At 43.4% G+C, this 16,789-nt stretch overlaps 2 protein-coding genes across 4 annotated transcripts in view; both read left to right on the top strand.

Moving 5' to 3' along the window:
* The window catches only part of LOC109039235 (WD repeat-containing protein 55 homolog), a 180,370-nt gene that overhangs the window by 67,415 nt on the left and 96,166 nt on the right, over positions 1-16,789 (top strand). The gene's annotated exons all lie outside the window — the stretch shown is intronic.
* ec (ubiquitin specific peptidase echinus) overlaps positions 1-16,789 on the top strand; it is a 393,787-nt gene that overhangs the window by 312,266 nt on the left and 64,732 nt on the right. For all 3 annotated transcript variants that reach the window (XM_072304091.1, XM_019054636.2, XM_019054637.2), the window contains one exon: positions 15,591-15,683. In XM_072304091.1, the coding sequence (XP_072160192.1) occupies positions 15,591-15,683 (93 nt within the window). The remainder of the gene's footprint in view (positions 1-15,590; positions 15,684-16,789) is intronic.

Raw genomic sequence — 16,789 nt, 5'->3', positions numbered from 1 at the left:
GCCAAACGAAGCGTTTGATCGTCCGCACGTTAATTATTTCCATCCTCTTCCTCCTCGTCCTCGTCGTTTAGTTTGATCGTTTCATTAAATGACCGTCCGTCGCCTAAAAGTATGGTTAAAGTCACTAATAGTGTGGTTCACGCCTCAGTATTGACAAAGTAATATACAAAGAGCACAAAAGGAAAATGGATAAATCCTAAACTTTGATAAAGTGCCTTGAGCGTGAAAGACATATGGTTCATCAATATATAAACGAGGATAAAATCCGAGGAGTGATGCCGGTTGCAAAGGAAGTTGATCTACGTTCGTATCCATGCGTTTGAGTCTCCACGTATAACACCACGTAACATACTTGATTCGCGTGTTTTTAAGCATCTCAGTTTGTTAGGTATCAAAAGCTTGTATATCATTACACCTTTGTTTTATTTGGACTGTGTTAAGTAGAAAGAAACCTAGCCACATAAGCTATTGCCAAATTTAATCGGGCAATTTAATTTTTCACATGAAATCGGTTGTGCGAATCTATGTGCAAATCTCAGTAAATTTTCTGCATAGTACGAGGCAAATTCCTCAAAATTTTCGAAGGAACCCGCACAAACGTTCTCTTGTAAAAAACTAAACTGCCCAGCGGGCTGATTATTGAAATTATAGACAACACGATAGACAAAGAGGATAATGGGAGAATGGAGCAATCCTATTGGTTGAAGTGGATGGCTCTTAGAGGCTAGGGGAGAAAATGATGGACTAACTATGGTCTCTTGCGGGTTACCGTTAGTTAGTCTATTACCTACCTCCTTTGTCCATTGCTAACCACCCGCTTCCACCAATATGATCCCTCCATATCCCTCTTCGTCTTCTTTGTCCATGGCTTTCTCTATAGATTTCAATAATCAGCCTGCAGTTAATTTGGCAATAGCTGATTTGGCTCGGTTCCTTTCTACTAAACGCGGTCCATGTTAGAATAATTTTTTGCATCAACACAAGTCCTCACACTGGAAAAAAAAACACATTGGATTTAGAGTCCAGACTCTTGAAAACATTGACAAGAAAAAATACTCTTGATTCCATCAGATTTTTGCTTGAATCAAAAGGAATTCCGCTCAAATTAAGAGGCTTGGTTCTTGATTTAAGCTAGATTCTGATTGAATCAAGAGTACTTTTTCTTGTTGATGTTTTTAAGAGTCTGGACTCTGGATCCGAATGTTTTTTTTTTTCCAGTGCAGCACAAGAAGTGAGGCACTTGATCCCTTTCGAAAGCTGCGTCGTGCGTGTAGACGACGTCCCCTCTGCTGCGACCCGATTCCAGGAGCAATCTAACAGTGACGTCACTGTTGACCCCGGTCGTTGACAGCCCGGCAACGGTGGCGCTTCGGCGGGATTCGCCGCGGAGCCATCACAGACAGCATTTCACATTCACTTAATACTTCTGAACGTTTAACGTTGAGCTGCGGTTGCAACGGGATTGCGTCACCGCTCCACTACCTAGCAACGTTGCCGCGACCGGAGGAACCATCAGACCGGATCGAAGAGTGGAAAATCGATCTTTGAGACTTCATCGATGACCGCCACATTGATCGCCAGTTGAGAGGTCGACTTGAATTGTTGACTAAACTGCAATTTTATGTTATTTCTCACTTAAGTTTTATGGTGCCTCCGAGAAATTATACGAAAACCAATAACCACTTTAGAACCTCATGTTTCTATTAACGGCACTTCTTCTGCGATAATCGAATTCCTATTTTAAACAACGATTCGTTGGTAAGTTGATCTAAAGTCTTCGTCGATACTACGTCGTCTCCCTCACGAAAGAGCGTAACTCCATTTGGATGTTGCAATTCCCGCTAATTGCACTTTTACCTGGGGAATTTTGGAAATTTCTAATTGAAATTTTACTAATTTCTCCTGCTCATGCAAAAATCTGAAAAGTCTTGAGCCAAATCGCCGAGGTACCCGAACACAGCACTCCTGAATCGAAAAAATGTTACAGGCTATTATAGAAATACCGTCCGTTCCGGGCTCAGAGGCCGAAACTTTCGGGTGCTGGAGCCGTAGCTATGATTGCCCCGGGTGCTACACCCGGAACTTTCGGCCTCTGAGCCAGGAACGCAGACGGCACGTCTATATAGCCCGTGAGTACGGCTTCCCCAGCCGGAGTTCTTTTTTAGTAGTAAAAAATGAAATCGTTTGAGTCAATTTCGCAACGTTGGAATGGAGTTACGTTCCTTCGTCAGGAAAGCGACGACTGTTGCGGTAGCCGTGTGCGTTGTGATGGAATCGTGGATTCACCACAAACACATAAATTATGCTAATGCCCCGGTTCGACGGTCGGATGCCGTGCCGTGCGCTACGGTGAGAAAATGAACTTTTGTCACCTCGGTGGCTTGTTGGCTCGTTATCAGCATCCGCGGGGTCCACGGCCCGAAGCCGAAGGCGGGAAGATGAGCATGGGATGCGATCACTATCGGATCGCCTTGAGCCGGGAGCGGGTAAATTGACACTTCGACGGAGTGGATTCTCGAGTTATGCGCGAGTTCGTCTGGGATGTTAACGATTTCAGATCCACCTCATGACGCGCTTGTGCATTCGCGAGCGACGACAGCCCAAGGGTGCAGCCTTTGAGTCGCATACACGAGAGAGGTCAAAGTGAGGATCTGCAAGAAGTGGATATTAATTGAATCTCTCAGCTCGGAAAACGACCCATCTCGGAAAAATAAAATATTTCAGCAGGCTGATCGTTGAAATTGGTAGACAGTGCTATAGACAAAGAAGACATAGGGAGTATGAAGCAATGCTATTGGTTGAAATGGGTGGTTCCTGTAGACCTAGGTGTGTACTGTGTAAGGGCTTAGGTGTGTACTTACTAAAGAGTCTCTCGTGGGCTGCCGTTATATAGTTACTATATTACCTACCTCCTATGTCCATTCCAACCACAGTACGTGGCAGTTGGATAATCGATTGTCGATATTTCCCTTTGAGATGTGTCACAGAATCGTTTATTACAGGCGTCCGTTGCGAACACCTGTTCATCGATTCTTTTCCACAAGTTTAAATGCAGTCAATCGATGTATCGCAAATCACGCCACGCCACCGCAACCACCCCCTTCCACCATATCGACGGTGTATGTTGGCATTCACACAACTCGGTTTGCAACGTCGCAGACTTCCTGTCATACTTAATTTTTTAAACGGAAAACTACTCAACGGCAATTCTCTAAGACTGCCGTGATTTGTCCTCTCTGCACGAAGAAAATTTTGCAGAAACTTCAAGGAATGATGTCAATTTGTTCTCCTTTTAACAAATAACACAGAGGCGGAGATTTTCAGACACCGCAAACGAGATATGTGATTGCGGACTTACGCCGTCGATATTCTTTTCTTCTTCCTTGTCTATAGCTTTGTCCATCAATTTCCACAATCAGCCTGCGGGCCGATTCTTGAAACTGATAGACAAAGCGATATACGAAGAAGACGTAGGGAGTATAGAGCAATCCTATTGGTTGACATGGTTGGTTCTTATAGACTAAGGAAGAAAATGATGGACCAACTGTCGGGTCTTTGGAGGGTTGCCGTCAGTTAGTCCTTTACCTACCTCCAATGTCCATCGCTACCACCCGCTTCCACCAATAAGATCCCTCCCAATCCCTTTTGTCGTCTTTGTCTATAGCTTTGTCTATCAGTTTCAGTAATCGGCCCGCTGCTGCTCTCATTTCTTCTCAACGACCTACACTTGGCCATGACTCGACCCCGGTACGCACCGCGCCAAATCCGAGAATCAACCTGAAAACACTCGTCTCTCCATTCTTTAATCAGGCTCTGTAACAGACCAAAACCGCTTGGTCATGACAACTCGTCTCGTCAGCGACGTGACGTCACCGTCACCGACGTGACGTCACCACCGTCACCGCGCCCGAATCGGGGACGACCCGATCCCGAATTCGGTCGGTCGGTTGCATCAGTGACCAACCGACAACCGCGCGGCGGCGTCGTCGTGCCGAGCGGGGGGATTGTGCTCATCTGCCTGGCCGCTGCCCTCTCTCACGCCGGCGTCGCGACGCCGAGCACGACTCGACGTCGCGTTGCGGCCGTGGACGTCGAGTCCGAGCGGCATGACGACGCTACCGTTTGCGAAATGCACCGGAGATCCCCGCGCCGCCGCTGCGTCATGCAAGCCGGTAACGTACGATTACCGCCCTCGCTTTGCATGACGGACTCGACGGAGATCGCGCGCCGCGGTTAGGCGTCCTGTCTTGACGATCAAATAAAACTCGTCCGGGTTCGTAGACGTAAAGTCTCGTGAGAGAGATGTGCCAACGACGTATGCACTGTGAAGAATTATTTGCACTGATTGTGAGTAAAATATTGGTTTATAGTTGCGTTCGTTCAGCAAAACACAAACCGACCCTTTCAACTATCAATAGAGTATTTGCAGGTGTCTAAAATTTGATGAATTTCACGTTTAAATGGAAACTACTGTGTAAACTAAACACGAGGATACCCTCAGTTCATGAATTAAACAATTATTGGAATAGATACAACAAAATGATCTAATCTGCCGAAAATACATGTGTTTGAATGGGAAATACCTCCGGATGACGTCATTATTCAGACGGTGCATTTTCTCACTTTTAAATCTTTTTCTATACTATTTCCCATATCAGAAAAAAATTATAAAAAATACTGTGAGATCAGCTCTAAGCTCTTTCAGATGAAGCAATAACAAGTGTGTGTGCAAATTCTACGCTACGCAATTTCTCCCGTTTTTCGGAGGACTAAAGTTCCACCTTGGTCCCCGGAGACGTCACATCCAGTCATCCATATTTCTTCTCTTGACGTCACAGACCCGTTAGCGACTCGGCCAGAACTCGGCAAAGGCGCATGGCTTGGCGCTTGGCCGCCGTCGACTTCCTTTCACCAAAAGCCTTGCACTCCTCCGCGCCCAAGCGGCCGGCCCGTTACTCCGCCCCTGCGCATGCGCATCACGTGACGGACAGACAGCCCAGTGTTGCCAACCCAACGCAAAGAACCTCATTTCCACATCGGGTCTATGGACTTACATCCGAGGTTTCTAGGTTGGCAACGGCCATGATGCAACTCAATGGTTCCCGATCGCGAATCAATTAGTTGGAATCCCGATATCGAGCGTTGCATAACGTGGTCCAGATACGTGTCGTAGAGCACTCAACTCAAACAAACATCACCTTCGGACTACGCATGCGTGCGGCCGACCTCTCTCCAGCGCGCCGGGTGAAATCGCTCAACTCAAATGGGTATCCCGCGTAGATAGGCGGTTCTTGTTGAGTTGTGCGCGCAGCACGGCGTGGCTTTTGACACGTCTGACACCCGGCGGCCCTGAAGGCGGGAAACGCGAGCCGCTAGTCTAAAGCTCCAGGAGGCGAGTGTGTCGACTATTGTTTTTCGAGTGAAGCTCGCACAATAAGCGTGAAAGCTGGCGAGGGTCTCATCCAGCCTCCGGTTGCAAAAGCTCTTTCGTAATCGAAGGAGAGAGGAGCATCAGTTTGACTCATCTCACGGGGTTGAGGGTTGATTCATTGGCTAAAGCTTTGAAAACTCCCTCTGAAAACCTTTATCCTAAATAAGTAATTCTAATTTGGACGTATTTCTACTAAACGGAACTAGAGACAGGTCGGGAAGAAGGGGTGTGCTCGTTACTTCAGGGCCATAAAGAATGGATAAGAATCATAAAGCGTCAGTGACGTCAGAGGTGACAAGGAGATCGTAGGGTTCGGGATCGGGGTCATTTTGGTGAGCGAGGCAAGTTCTTTCATCTCAACGGTGCTCATCTTCTTCGGAACCTAAAAACAGTAAACAGCCGATCGCTTCTCTAATATAAACGTATTCACAGCTTGCGCGCTTATTCTCAATTTAGTTGCCAATGGTATGTGATAGGCACGTTCAGAATATCCCTAAAGAATGAATGTTCGTTAGCTTTCTTTTTTATAAAAAAAAAAAAAAAAGTTGTAAACATTTAGAACTGTCTTATAGAAACTACGTGGGGGATGCCACAAGTCAAATGTGATAAAAAAAATTTAAAAAAATTCGGTACTCACTTGCGGTGATGTTTTTTCTTATTCGAGAAGCGTTTAGGAGCTTAAAGCTCCATCCTCAGTCGGCAGCGAACTCTTGAATAAAAAAATCACCTCAAGTGAGTGCCGAATTGTTTTTAAATTTTTTATCATATTTACAACGATGTTGCGGCGTTTTTATTTTGAGCGAAGAGGAAGGCGAAGTGTCATGGCGACGCACTTATCGGCCTTTTACCTCGTAATCAGCCCCAGCGAGGAGCCAATCGGATTTCTAACTATGGACAAGCAGACGAAGAGGCAGGGGCCCGGCACTGGAGGGAGGGTGGGGTAGGGGGGTTGGAGGGCAGGGCGACCGGAGCTTTAATTAAAAGTCCCCGCGAGGAGTGGATTAGCCTGAGCGTCGTTCGCGCGAGCGGCATTTTTGTCGCAGCGAGTTTGCAGTTGAACGTATTTGTGCTAAAAGGACCTATGTGCCTAGGGTTTGCGTGAGGTATAGTTCCTTTTAGCATAAATACGTCCAGTTGGCGGAGCTGTGAGCTGTGTAAAAGCTGGAAGATAGTGGTTATGTATGTATGCAGGCTCGCGTTCCGAGCCATGCGGCGATGCCGGCTGGGCTAGACCTCACGATCAGATAGAAGGTCTTCAGCGGAAATAAGTATGGTGAGCTTGTAGTAAACTGAAAAAAAAGTTACGGGCTATCTATACTATAAGCTCCAAGACCTCCTAATTTTGCGAAACTGGTGACGCTTAGTTCCAGCGTTTTACCGGGCCGATTTTCATGATTTTTGCGGCTATCGACGGACAATTGTCTCTAGATAAGCCAACTCTTTTCAGATTTTCAAAATATGGCCCAGGTTCTTTTATATTACGTGGTAAAGTTGCGAATTCTCCCATTTAAACAATGTAAATTTATACTTTTTGTCATAGTTCGTTTGAGCGTTCTACCGGGCCGATTTCCATGCTTTTTGCGTAAATCGACAGGTAATAGGCCCTAGATGAGCCCGCTCTAATCAGATTTTGGAAATAGGACCCAGGTTTTTTTAAAATCACGTTATAAAGTTGAGCGAATTTACGGAATGCTCCGGGACTGCTACCGCTATGCGCGGGAGGATGCGCAGTAGTCGAGGAGGTTGCGCAGTAGCTGGGTAGCCTGCGCATCAGCTCTGTACTTATCTACACAAGATTCACGTCGGATCATCCATCTGAGCGGTGGCCGAGTCGTCTAAGACGTCGTCGAATGCATCCACCATGAATACTGTGTGGGTTCGATTCCTGACTTATGAGAATCTTGATTATTACCTACCTGACTATCATTGTTCATTGTTTTACTGCAACAATTCATCAAGCAGTCATTTCAAAACGCGTCCTTTTAATTTTAAAGTAATTATAAGTAAAGTTTCAAATTAAAGTATACCTTCAATCGTAATTTTTTAAGGGAAAAATAAAACTAACACTGATAGGAGGGTAAAAATAGGGCCGCGAAGCGGCCCATTGATGGCGCGGAGCGCCTTCAGGGGGTTGGGCCGCGTAGCGGCCAGGGGGCGTAGCCCCCTAGTATAGACATACCGTCCGTTCCGGTCTCAAAGGCTGGAAGTTCCGGGTGCTGGAGCCGTAGCTCTGATTGCTCCGGTTGCTGTGCCTGGAACTTTCGGCCTCTGAGCCCTGAATCCGGACGTTTTGTCTGTATAGCACGTAAGTGCGGCTTTCATGGCCGGAGTATGTTTTTTTCAGTGTAGAATTATGTTGCGTTGGTCGAGTGTGTCAATCGGGAAAAGGAGGCAGTCACCCTTATATTTTGGTCTTTGTATTTCTTCACGACGATTTTCGTCTATTCTGATCGGTTACTGGATATTTTTATCACGGTTTAGGGCAGGAACTTCTTGCGGCAGCCCCCCCCCCCCCCCATCTTTCTGAGATTTGGCACTCAAAACTTTTGGAAGTGTCAGCCCTGCTCTCAATTTTCCAAGAGATGACACTGATGAAGAGATTACAGACTATATAGACAGACCGTCCGTTTCGGGCTTAGAGGCCGAAAGTTCCGGGCGCTGGAGCCGTTCACAGATTGAAAACAGATTGAATCTAGAGTCCAGACTCTTGAAAACATTGACAAGAAAAAGGACTCTTGATTCAACCAGATTAAAGCTAAAATCAAAAAGAAATCCGCTCAAATTAAGAGGCTTGGTTCTTGATTTAAGCTTAAATCTGATTGAATCAAGAGTGTTTTTTCTTGTCGATGTTTTTAAGAGTCTGGACTCTAGATCCAATGTGTTTTTTTTCCAGTGCGTATATCTACAGTGTGTCTCCAAGTTGATGGACGGGAAACCCGACAACCGAGTTGAAGTTGGCGATCGTGTTACTCGGAGCCTGGGGTAAGATTTGAAATTCGCCGCCGTTGGCTATGCAGCGGTGCAATGCGTACTCCACGTAATGGCCGGCGTGCGTCGCAAAATTGCCGGTTGTCAGTTCGACCCGCTCCGCCCCCTTCTCTTCATAACCCCCCTCCTCTCCATCATATGCTGGGGTCGTCAACTTTTGAGTAACGTTGCGAACCACGTTGCCCGTTTGCTCTGAGTAACAAGTATTCTCTGAATGCATTTAAAAATCAGTTCCGAGGAAATTCTTGTAGCAACCAGTGTTCGAAACTCATCGTTTGAGTTTTAGGAGCCTGTGGCGCACCAAGCCCGATTTTTAGGCGCCATTGAAGATTTTTTAGGGTCAAATTGACTTTTTGCCTATATATTACGGCGTATTTAGTGAAAAATTAGACGCATGTTTTCGTAACAGATCTAGTAAGAAGCTGTAACTTAGGGAAGACAAAAGCACCGAGGATGAAATCGCGAAGAATAGAAAAAGTCTTACTTGTAGTGCTGAAAATTTCAAATAATCACCTATTATGAAATTCGGATTTTTAGGGGCCACATTGGCGCAGAACCTTCATTTTTTAGCCGCCATGGCCGATTTTTTAAGCGCATTTGGCGCGTTGGCGCCTGTGAGTTTCGAACACTGGTAGCACCGAGGTGGATTTCTGTGTAAATCAGCCGAAATTTCATTATTTTTTCGAGTTTTTTTTTTCCAATTTGCACACAAAATTTTAAGACATGCGCAACTGACTCACTGCTAATCGTAGATTTCAACATGAATGATCTCTACAGCGGTGTGCGTTGCTGTATTCATGACACCAGCTCCGTTTTAGCGTTAAATTATCCTCAAGTAAGTTTACAGAGGCAACGAAACAGTGCCCCTTGCGAACAAAAACAAGAGGATTTCGATGCTTGAGCGAGAGATTTTAGTGGCCAATCAGGTGATTCGTAAAGTACCGCCTTGTGATTTTCTCTTTTATTGCCTCTTACTCCAGCGCCGTAAAAATTCGAAGACTATCCGTCGCGAACACCGAAAGTCAATTATGCGCAAAAATTTTGACAACCACTCATCGCTTAATAATCCTTTAACATAATTTCGCGAGCACGAGCGTGACCACCAACTCCACCTTTCACACCTGGCAGAAAATCCGCGGGGTGAAAGGGGCCATTCTTGTTTTTAATGCGTACGCGTGACAAATCGATCGTTTTGAAGAAAGACTCAAGTGCCGTACGGATCGGCCGGAAGTTGCGATTTTCTTCAAATTGAAGTCGATCGGGCGTGATAACTCTTGTTCATTCTAATCCTCGTTTTTATCGCCTCGGAAAACAAGTTTCGAAGGCTTTTTCAGGAGCAGTAAGCTTGAAATCTGAGGCGAGCGTTAGGAGTGGAGCTTTGGCGTATTTGCATGCGAGGAGAGGTTCGCGAAGTATTAATTTTCCTGACCACCCAGAAAGCTCGGAAGCTGTTTTCTGCCTCCTTTCCTTGTCAGGCGCGTGTGTTGTGGCTTGACAGCTTCAGCGTAGTTCGCTAGAGGCTATCGGTGGTTACTTCAGAGCCTGATGGAAACGTAGCTCCTTCTTCTTTTACATTACGGACACTTCGCCAGAGGAAAAGAGGGTTTATTTTGACAGCCAAGAAGTATCGAGCCCAGTAACGAGATGCAGATAATTTTCTTCTAATTTTACCTTCAAGTGAAATGGCTGGGATGGGCTGGTAGAAATTAAATTAAATGCTTACCGTTATGTTTTACCGTTTGTTGTTTATCTTTCCTATCCTGTCGTTTAAGTCCCCTGTATCTACTTTCATCCTGTCGCGGGGAACATGAGTGTGCCACAAGTTTTGTCAAAATTAGCTTCAAAGTTCACGAAGATGCTTATTGTCATGATCGTATTCCGTTGTTTATCTTTTTTACCCTGTCGTTTAAGTCTCTAGTCTCTACTTCCATCCTGTTGCAAGAAACATGAGGAAGCCACCATTTTTGTCCAAAATCAGCTTCAAAGTTCACGAAAGCTGCTTATCGTCATGATTATATTTCGTCGTTTATCTTTACTATCCTGTCTCCTGTCTCTCCTTTCATCCCGTTACGAGAAACATCAGGAAGTCACAAGTTTTGCACAAAATCAGCTTCAAAATTCACGAAAGCTGCTTTTTGTCATGATTATATTTCGTTGTTTATCTTCCCTATCCTGTCGTTTAAGTCTCCGGTCTCTATTTTCACCCTGTTGCAAGAGACATGAGGTAGCAACAAGTTTTGTTCAAAATTTGACGTTCACGAAAGCTGCTTATTGTCATGATTATATTTCGAAGTTTATCCTTTCTATCCTGTCGTTTAAGTCTCTAGTCTCCACATCTATCCTGTTGCGAGGAACATGAGGAGGCCACAAGTTTTGTTCAAAATTTCGAAGTTTACGAAAGCTGCTTATTGGCATGATTATACTCCGTTGTTTATCTTTCCTATTCTGTCGTTTAAGTCTCTGTATCTACTTTCATTCTGTTGCGAGAAACATTAGTAAGCCACAAGTTTTTTCCAAAATCAGCTTCAAAGTTCACGAAAGATGCTTATTTTTCTGATTAAGATTGAATTTCGTTGTTTATCTTTCCCTATCCTGTCGTTTAAGTCTCCGGTCTCTACTTTCATCCTGTTGCGGGAAACATAAGAAGTAAGCCACAAGACACAAGGAAGTTTGGCAAGCCCTATAGTAGGCTCATATGGTGTTTTTCCCCAGCACGGGCGATCTATAGCTACTGCTTCAACGTCACTATAAGACCCGTTCGAACCGCGAAAGAGAGAGAGAGAGAGAGGGGGGGGGAGAGAGAGAGAGAGAGAGAAAAGGAGAAAAAAGTTGGTCACTCTCGAAAACCCACAGCGGAGGTGGCCTAATCCTGAACCCTGGCTTCGTTAGGATTTGCCTATTTCGGCCACAATAGCTCCGAAAAGAGGCCGCCGCTCCTTGTGGTTTCCCAGGCCGGTGGCCGTAACTCACTGACCGCCGCGACGGTTCTCACCGAGGCCCTCGGCGCGGATCCTGTTTCTGCAGGCCCGTCCGTCACCACTCGGTCAAAACCGCCGGAACTACGTTGAGTTCCTATGCGAGATAAGCGGTTTTTGATCGGTTAGACAGTGCACTCCGCTGGCCCACTCATGTGGATGCACCGTCCGTGGCGCCAGGCACCGTAGTTTGGGTTCCGCTGTATTCCCGTCATCGGGGAAAACGCCGTATGACTATTCATACGTTGCCAAATTTCTCTTGATACAACATTTATTTTGGAGGAGGGTTACGAATATTCGTCTTAAAATGCAGGCACTCCAGTCAGCGAATACCGGAAAAATCGGGAAATATCAGGGAATTTTATAAGTCAGGGAAAACTTGGAAATGTCGGGGAAAATGACGAAAATGCCAGGGAAAGTTTTTTTAATTTGTCGTTTTTAGCTTTCTAGAGTGGATTGGACGTTTAGAATAACACATTTTGCCTGGAAACTATTTCAAATTATGTCTTATTGGCTGTAGGGCATATCTGTAATTATCAGGGAATTTTGCTCAAAAGTGTCAGGGAAATCAGGGAAGTGTCAGCATATCTGTAATTGTCGGGGAATTTCGCTCAAAAATGTCAGGGAAACAGGGAAGTGTCAGGGAATTTCTTTTTCTTAATTTTGTGCCAACCCTGTAAATTGCTGTAATAATATCTAGAGTACCTACACAGGGAGAGTACAGACATTTCGGTTTTTCGCCCACCAATAAAAGAATGAAAAAAAAACAAAACCAAATATAAATTTTATATAATTTCGCTTTTTTTTTAAAAAGTTGGCAACATTCGAATGTTGCTAAGGTGAGCACCTTAACCTCAGTAGTCTGGCGACAGGGGCTGCGCTCAGAGACAAGCTGCGCTGTACAATTCCGTTTTGTCATTCTCATTGTGCGATCAGTTGACCAGTGTGGTGAGCTTTCCAAGAGTCAGTATGACACCGATTCTCAGCATTCCTCTCGCGAGGAATCCTGGGTAACAATTAGTATTCGCACCGAAAAGAAACCAACTGGAAATAACTTGGTGCGGTAATGGCGAGGACTTTCAACACAGGCGCCAGTCGACCCACGTGAATTTCGTCTGCAAATTCGCCAATAAGAGTCGTTTATTCCTGATGAAAGTTGAATGGGTGGTTTTCTCAGTTAGGCGGGTCCAATCCATTGCCATCCCGTTGTGTTTGGATCCGCTTATGTCAGTAAGGAACTATGAAAGTGTGTGGTGAAACGTTGGCCTCAGTTTAACATGGTTTTGAAAATACTAAGCTTATCAAAGCATTGTCTCGCAATCTTTAGTCTTCTATTTTCTGGACGCATAGAGAGACTTTCCAACATGCCATCAAAATGATGTACCTAGATTTTTTACATTGACTGTGTTTGCATTCTCACAACTTCCGGCGATTGGCGCCACGGCTCTCCTGCCGTGATAGCGAAGAGAGCAGTATGTGCATGCTGCGATGAACCTCAAGCGACACAAAAACATGTGCTAATCATGGCTCATACAGAAATGTACTTACATGTTCTCTTCGCTATCAAGGCAGTCTCGCTTTCGTGTTCGTCGGACACAACCATAAGCTGCGAGTAGTCGATAGTATCGTTATCGATTAATTTCGATTAATAGATGGTATCTCGACAGGGATTTATCGATAGAGGTGATTCGATAATCGAATCTCGGGGAGCTTTCTGGAAACGCGCGAATCTGGAGGTCGTTAAAAGTGTAGAGCCTCATTTACTATCGAATAAGGAAGGCGCTTTCGAGTAGAGGCAACCAAAACGTGCTCATGTGCTAATGATGCGTATAAAAATCTCTCCCAATTGTTCTTACCGCCAATTCTTCCCTCTCCTCTTCTCCTCATTCCCTCTTTTATGAGGGATTGTTCGCCGGTGAGTACAATCGGGATGAGCGCAGGGATGTCGGATATTTTGGAAAATTTTTGAAAAAAATCTCACGAAATACTATGCGAAAGTTAGCGGAAAATGTTTGATGTTTTCCTAGAAAATTTTTGTTTTTCATTTTCTTCCTGGTCTCCTGGTCATTTTCCTTTTTCTAAATGGATTGCATTTTGCAAAACGGAACCAGGAGCATCGGAATGTTGCTAAGATTGTGCAACTTATTTTGTCTCGGAAGAAAAATCTGATTATCTATAAAAAGTTCCTATTTTACTCCCTAAAAACTGTAAAAAGACAAAAATTACCATGTATATTTCATATTTTTACACGATTTCAATAGTTAGACTACAATGGATCAAGTTGCATGATCTTAGCAACATTGCAATGCTCCTGGTTCCTTTTTGCAAAGTGCAATTCAAATGACGATGGGCATTTCTAAGAAATGGAAAATTTGAAACAACTTCTAAGAAAACATCAACATGAGTCCTGATAATAATGGAAAAGCTGTCAAAATATGGCAAATTTTTAAAACCTAAATCAGAAAAATCTAGGGAACACAATAAAGAGACCGAGATTTCCTGGTAAATGACCAGCAACTTCCGGAGAAATTTCCAATTTACCGTTTTTCTATTTTGCCTGTGCGTTATCTAACAGTTCATCTCACAATACCAGTGCTCTCATTTCCCGAAAATAGTTCTACATTCTGGAACTTTCGAGTTTTTCCTGAATTTTTCCCGGAACTTTTGAAATTCCCGAAGTGTTCCAAATCTTTTGCATTTTCCGGATCTTTCTCGGAACTTTTGAAAAAATCTACGAGGAATCCCGGAACTTTTGACGATCATGGAGTGGGAGACATCGGAACAAAAAAGCTCCGGATCCCGGAAAACTACCTAAAACTTCCCAATTCGTGGGCTAGGCGTGCGATTTTTGAGCAACGCCATACCGTCCTCTCAGCCTTTACCGCACACGTTCGGCGTTTACACACGGGAACATGCCCCCTTCCCTCGTCCCCCCTTCCCTCGTCCCCCCTTCCCCACCTCGGGCCCCCCTGTCAATCACCCGGCCCGCTTATCAGTTTCGACTCGTCCCGACTTTCACGTGCTTCGTGCGAGTGAGTATACTACGAACCGATAAATCCGCCGACTTGGACGCGGCCTCGTTCCCCCCTCTCCCCCCTCTCCCCCACCAATAGGGGGACGGGGGGGGGGCACTGGCGAAAAGGTCATCTCCTGTAAATAATCGAGCTTACGAATCTCCCGGGCGCTTTTTATTGGCCCCCGGTGAGTTGTCAAACTGTGCTCAAAAATCGGCCTAATTCACTGTGCGATATCGCGTTCAACAGCACGATTTGGCAACGCTTCGTTCTGTTCTTCTTCTTTTTTTCGGGCTTTTCTTCTTTTCGCCGTTGTTTGGGTTCGCGTCGTGATCGGGCGCATTTGCATAGCCGTGCCGATCCGCGGCTCATCCCCGACGACGTTGCCAAATTTCGAGACAAATTTTGGGTATTTTCCCATAATTTTCACTGAATCCATGTGTTATACTGCCTCACTAAGGAAAATCCCCGTACGAACCTTCGCGGGTGTGCTAAAATACGAATTTCCTGGTGAACTTATGAATATTTTCCGACTAATTTTTTTAGATAATTTTGTTCGCAATTTCAACTATAGTTCCTGAAAATTCAAGGAAAAATATTCACGACTTTTCTCAAAAATAAACATTTCATCCAAGAAAATCCGGCAACTCTGGAATGTACATACGGCGTTTTACCTTAGCGAGGCAGTATGTAACTATAACATTATATATCGGGACGATAGCGCGCGCGCGCCTTGTTTTGAATTTCTCGAGCCGATAATATACATTTTGAGGTTCAAAATTTCAACTTCAAATTGACTACTTTTTACAATATGAAACCAGTACTTCTGGTTCATTTTGAAAACTACATATGTGCCATTAGTTTCTTTATTCAGATAGGCGATTTTAAGGGAGTGCCTGAAGTATTGGCTTTTTATTGCAAAATTAATCCAGCGCTGCGAACCGATGGATCAGCGAATATTGAAAATGAGTCGTCGCTGTGAATTGTCGGCCGTTTAATTCTTTCTGGTTAAATAGTGAGACGTAAATATGGTGATTTTAGTGACGAGCAACTACTAACTATTCAAAGAATTCAAATATTCACTATTCAAGCGGTTTTCAAGCGCTGAAAAAGAAATAATGTAGTATATTCAATAATAAAACTCAAATTCTAATGAATTTTTCTTTGTTTCTATTGTTTCAGGTGCTATGGCATCTCGACATTTTTCGTCGCAGCTTTCGCGAGCTTTCCGGCCACACCTGCATGGCCGAATCGTGCATTTTCTGCGCTCTTAAGGTAAGTTCAAAACTTTCGCATCTAAATTTTACTTTAAAGTGAGTTAGTTCTGCTTGTCACAGGATCGTGCTTTCATAGGCGAACATTTCTTTTCAGCAATCAAATGTCAGATAAATTTAAATTAAGATATATGTTTTATCAGTTTCTGAAACTCTATTTATTTAATTAATATTAAAGTAAAATATCCGGTGTAAAATGGTTATTTACATTAACACCTCCTTATTAAATTTTCATAAATTTTACTCTATCTTTAACATTAAAAATTGAGTCAAATGTAGACAAAGAAAAAATTAAATGAAAAAGACCCATATAGCCTCTTTTTTATCCAAGTCTTTTTCGTGTACGTTTAACTTAATTTGTAATCTTAAAACTAGAATAAAATTAAAGTAAATGTAATAAGTAGATGTTAATGTAACTAACAATTTTAAAACGAATCTTTGCATGACACGGTCCAACAGACTTAATGAAACAGTCTGAAGAACTGTCCAAAGTTAACAAGATAATTTTTGGTCTGCGTGTTCTAAAATTCGCTGCCAATAAGAAATATGGTCAATTCTACCAATATTTTTTCCTTGATCCAGCAAGGAACATTCGTTACTCATGTTTCTTTGAAGAAAAAGGCCAACCTTCAGCAATATTGCAGCAATATTGTCAATATTGAAACAATATTGTCATGTAAATATTTCCTTAAATACACTGCAGAAATATGTTGACAATATTGCTAAAATATTTCATGACAATATTGTAACAATATATTTATAAAAATGTTTTAAATATATTTACAAAATATATTTATGTAATTACTTTTAAAACAGTTTGTAAAATATATTTACAAAATATTTTAAAATTATTTTAGAAATATTAGTTTAAAAATATTTGTTTAATATTATGTTAAAAATATTTTATAAATATTTTTGTAATATTTAAAAATTAATTGCTAAAATGGCAAAAAATGGTTTGCGATTTCTGCAATTTGCTTTTTTTGCTAAAATGCCCACCCTCGTGGCGAGAACGACAAAACAATTTGCAAAAGTGGTAATTTTATTGTGCGAAAATGGCAAACTATACTTTTGCGAAATTAACATTACTAGTTTATGCTATTATGG

The sequence above is a fragment of the Bemisia tabaci genome, chromosome 9 (genome assembly GCF_918797505.1).
Source record: "Bemisia tabaci chromosome 9, PGI_BMITA_v3".
Classification (NCBI taxonomy): Eukaryota; Metazoa; Arthropoda; class Insecta; order Hemiptera; family Aleyrodidae; genus Bemisia; species Bemisia tabaci.
The sequence above is the reverse complement of the archived record's forward strand: the minus strand, read 5'-3'. Positions and strand labels throughout refer to the sequence as shown.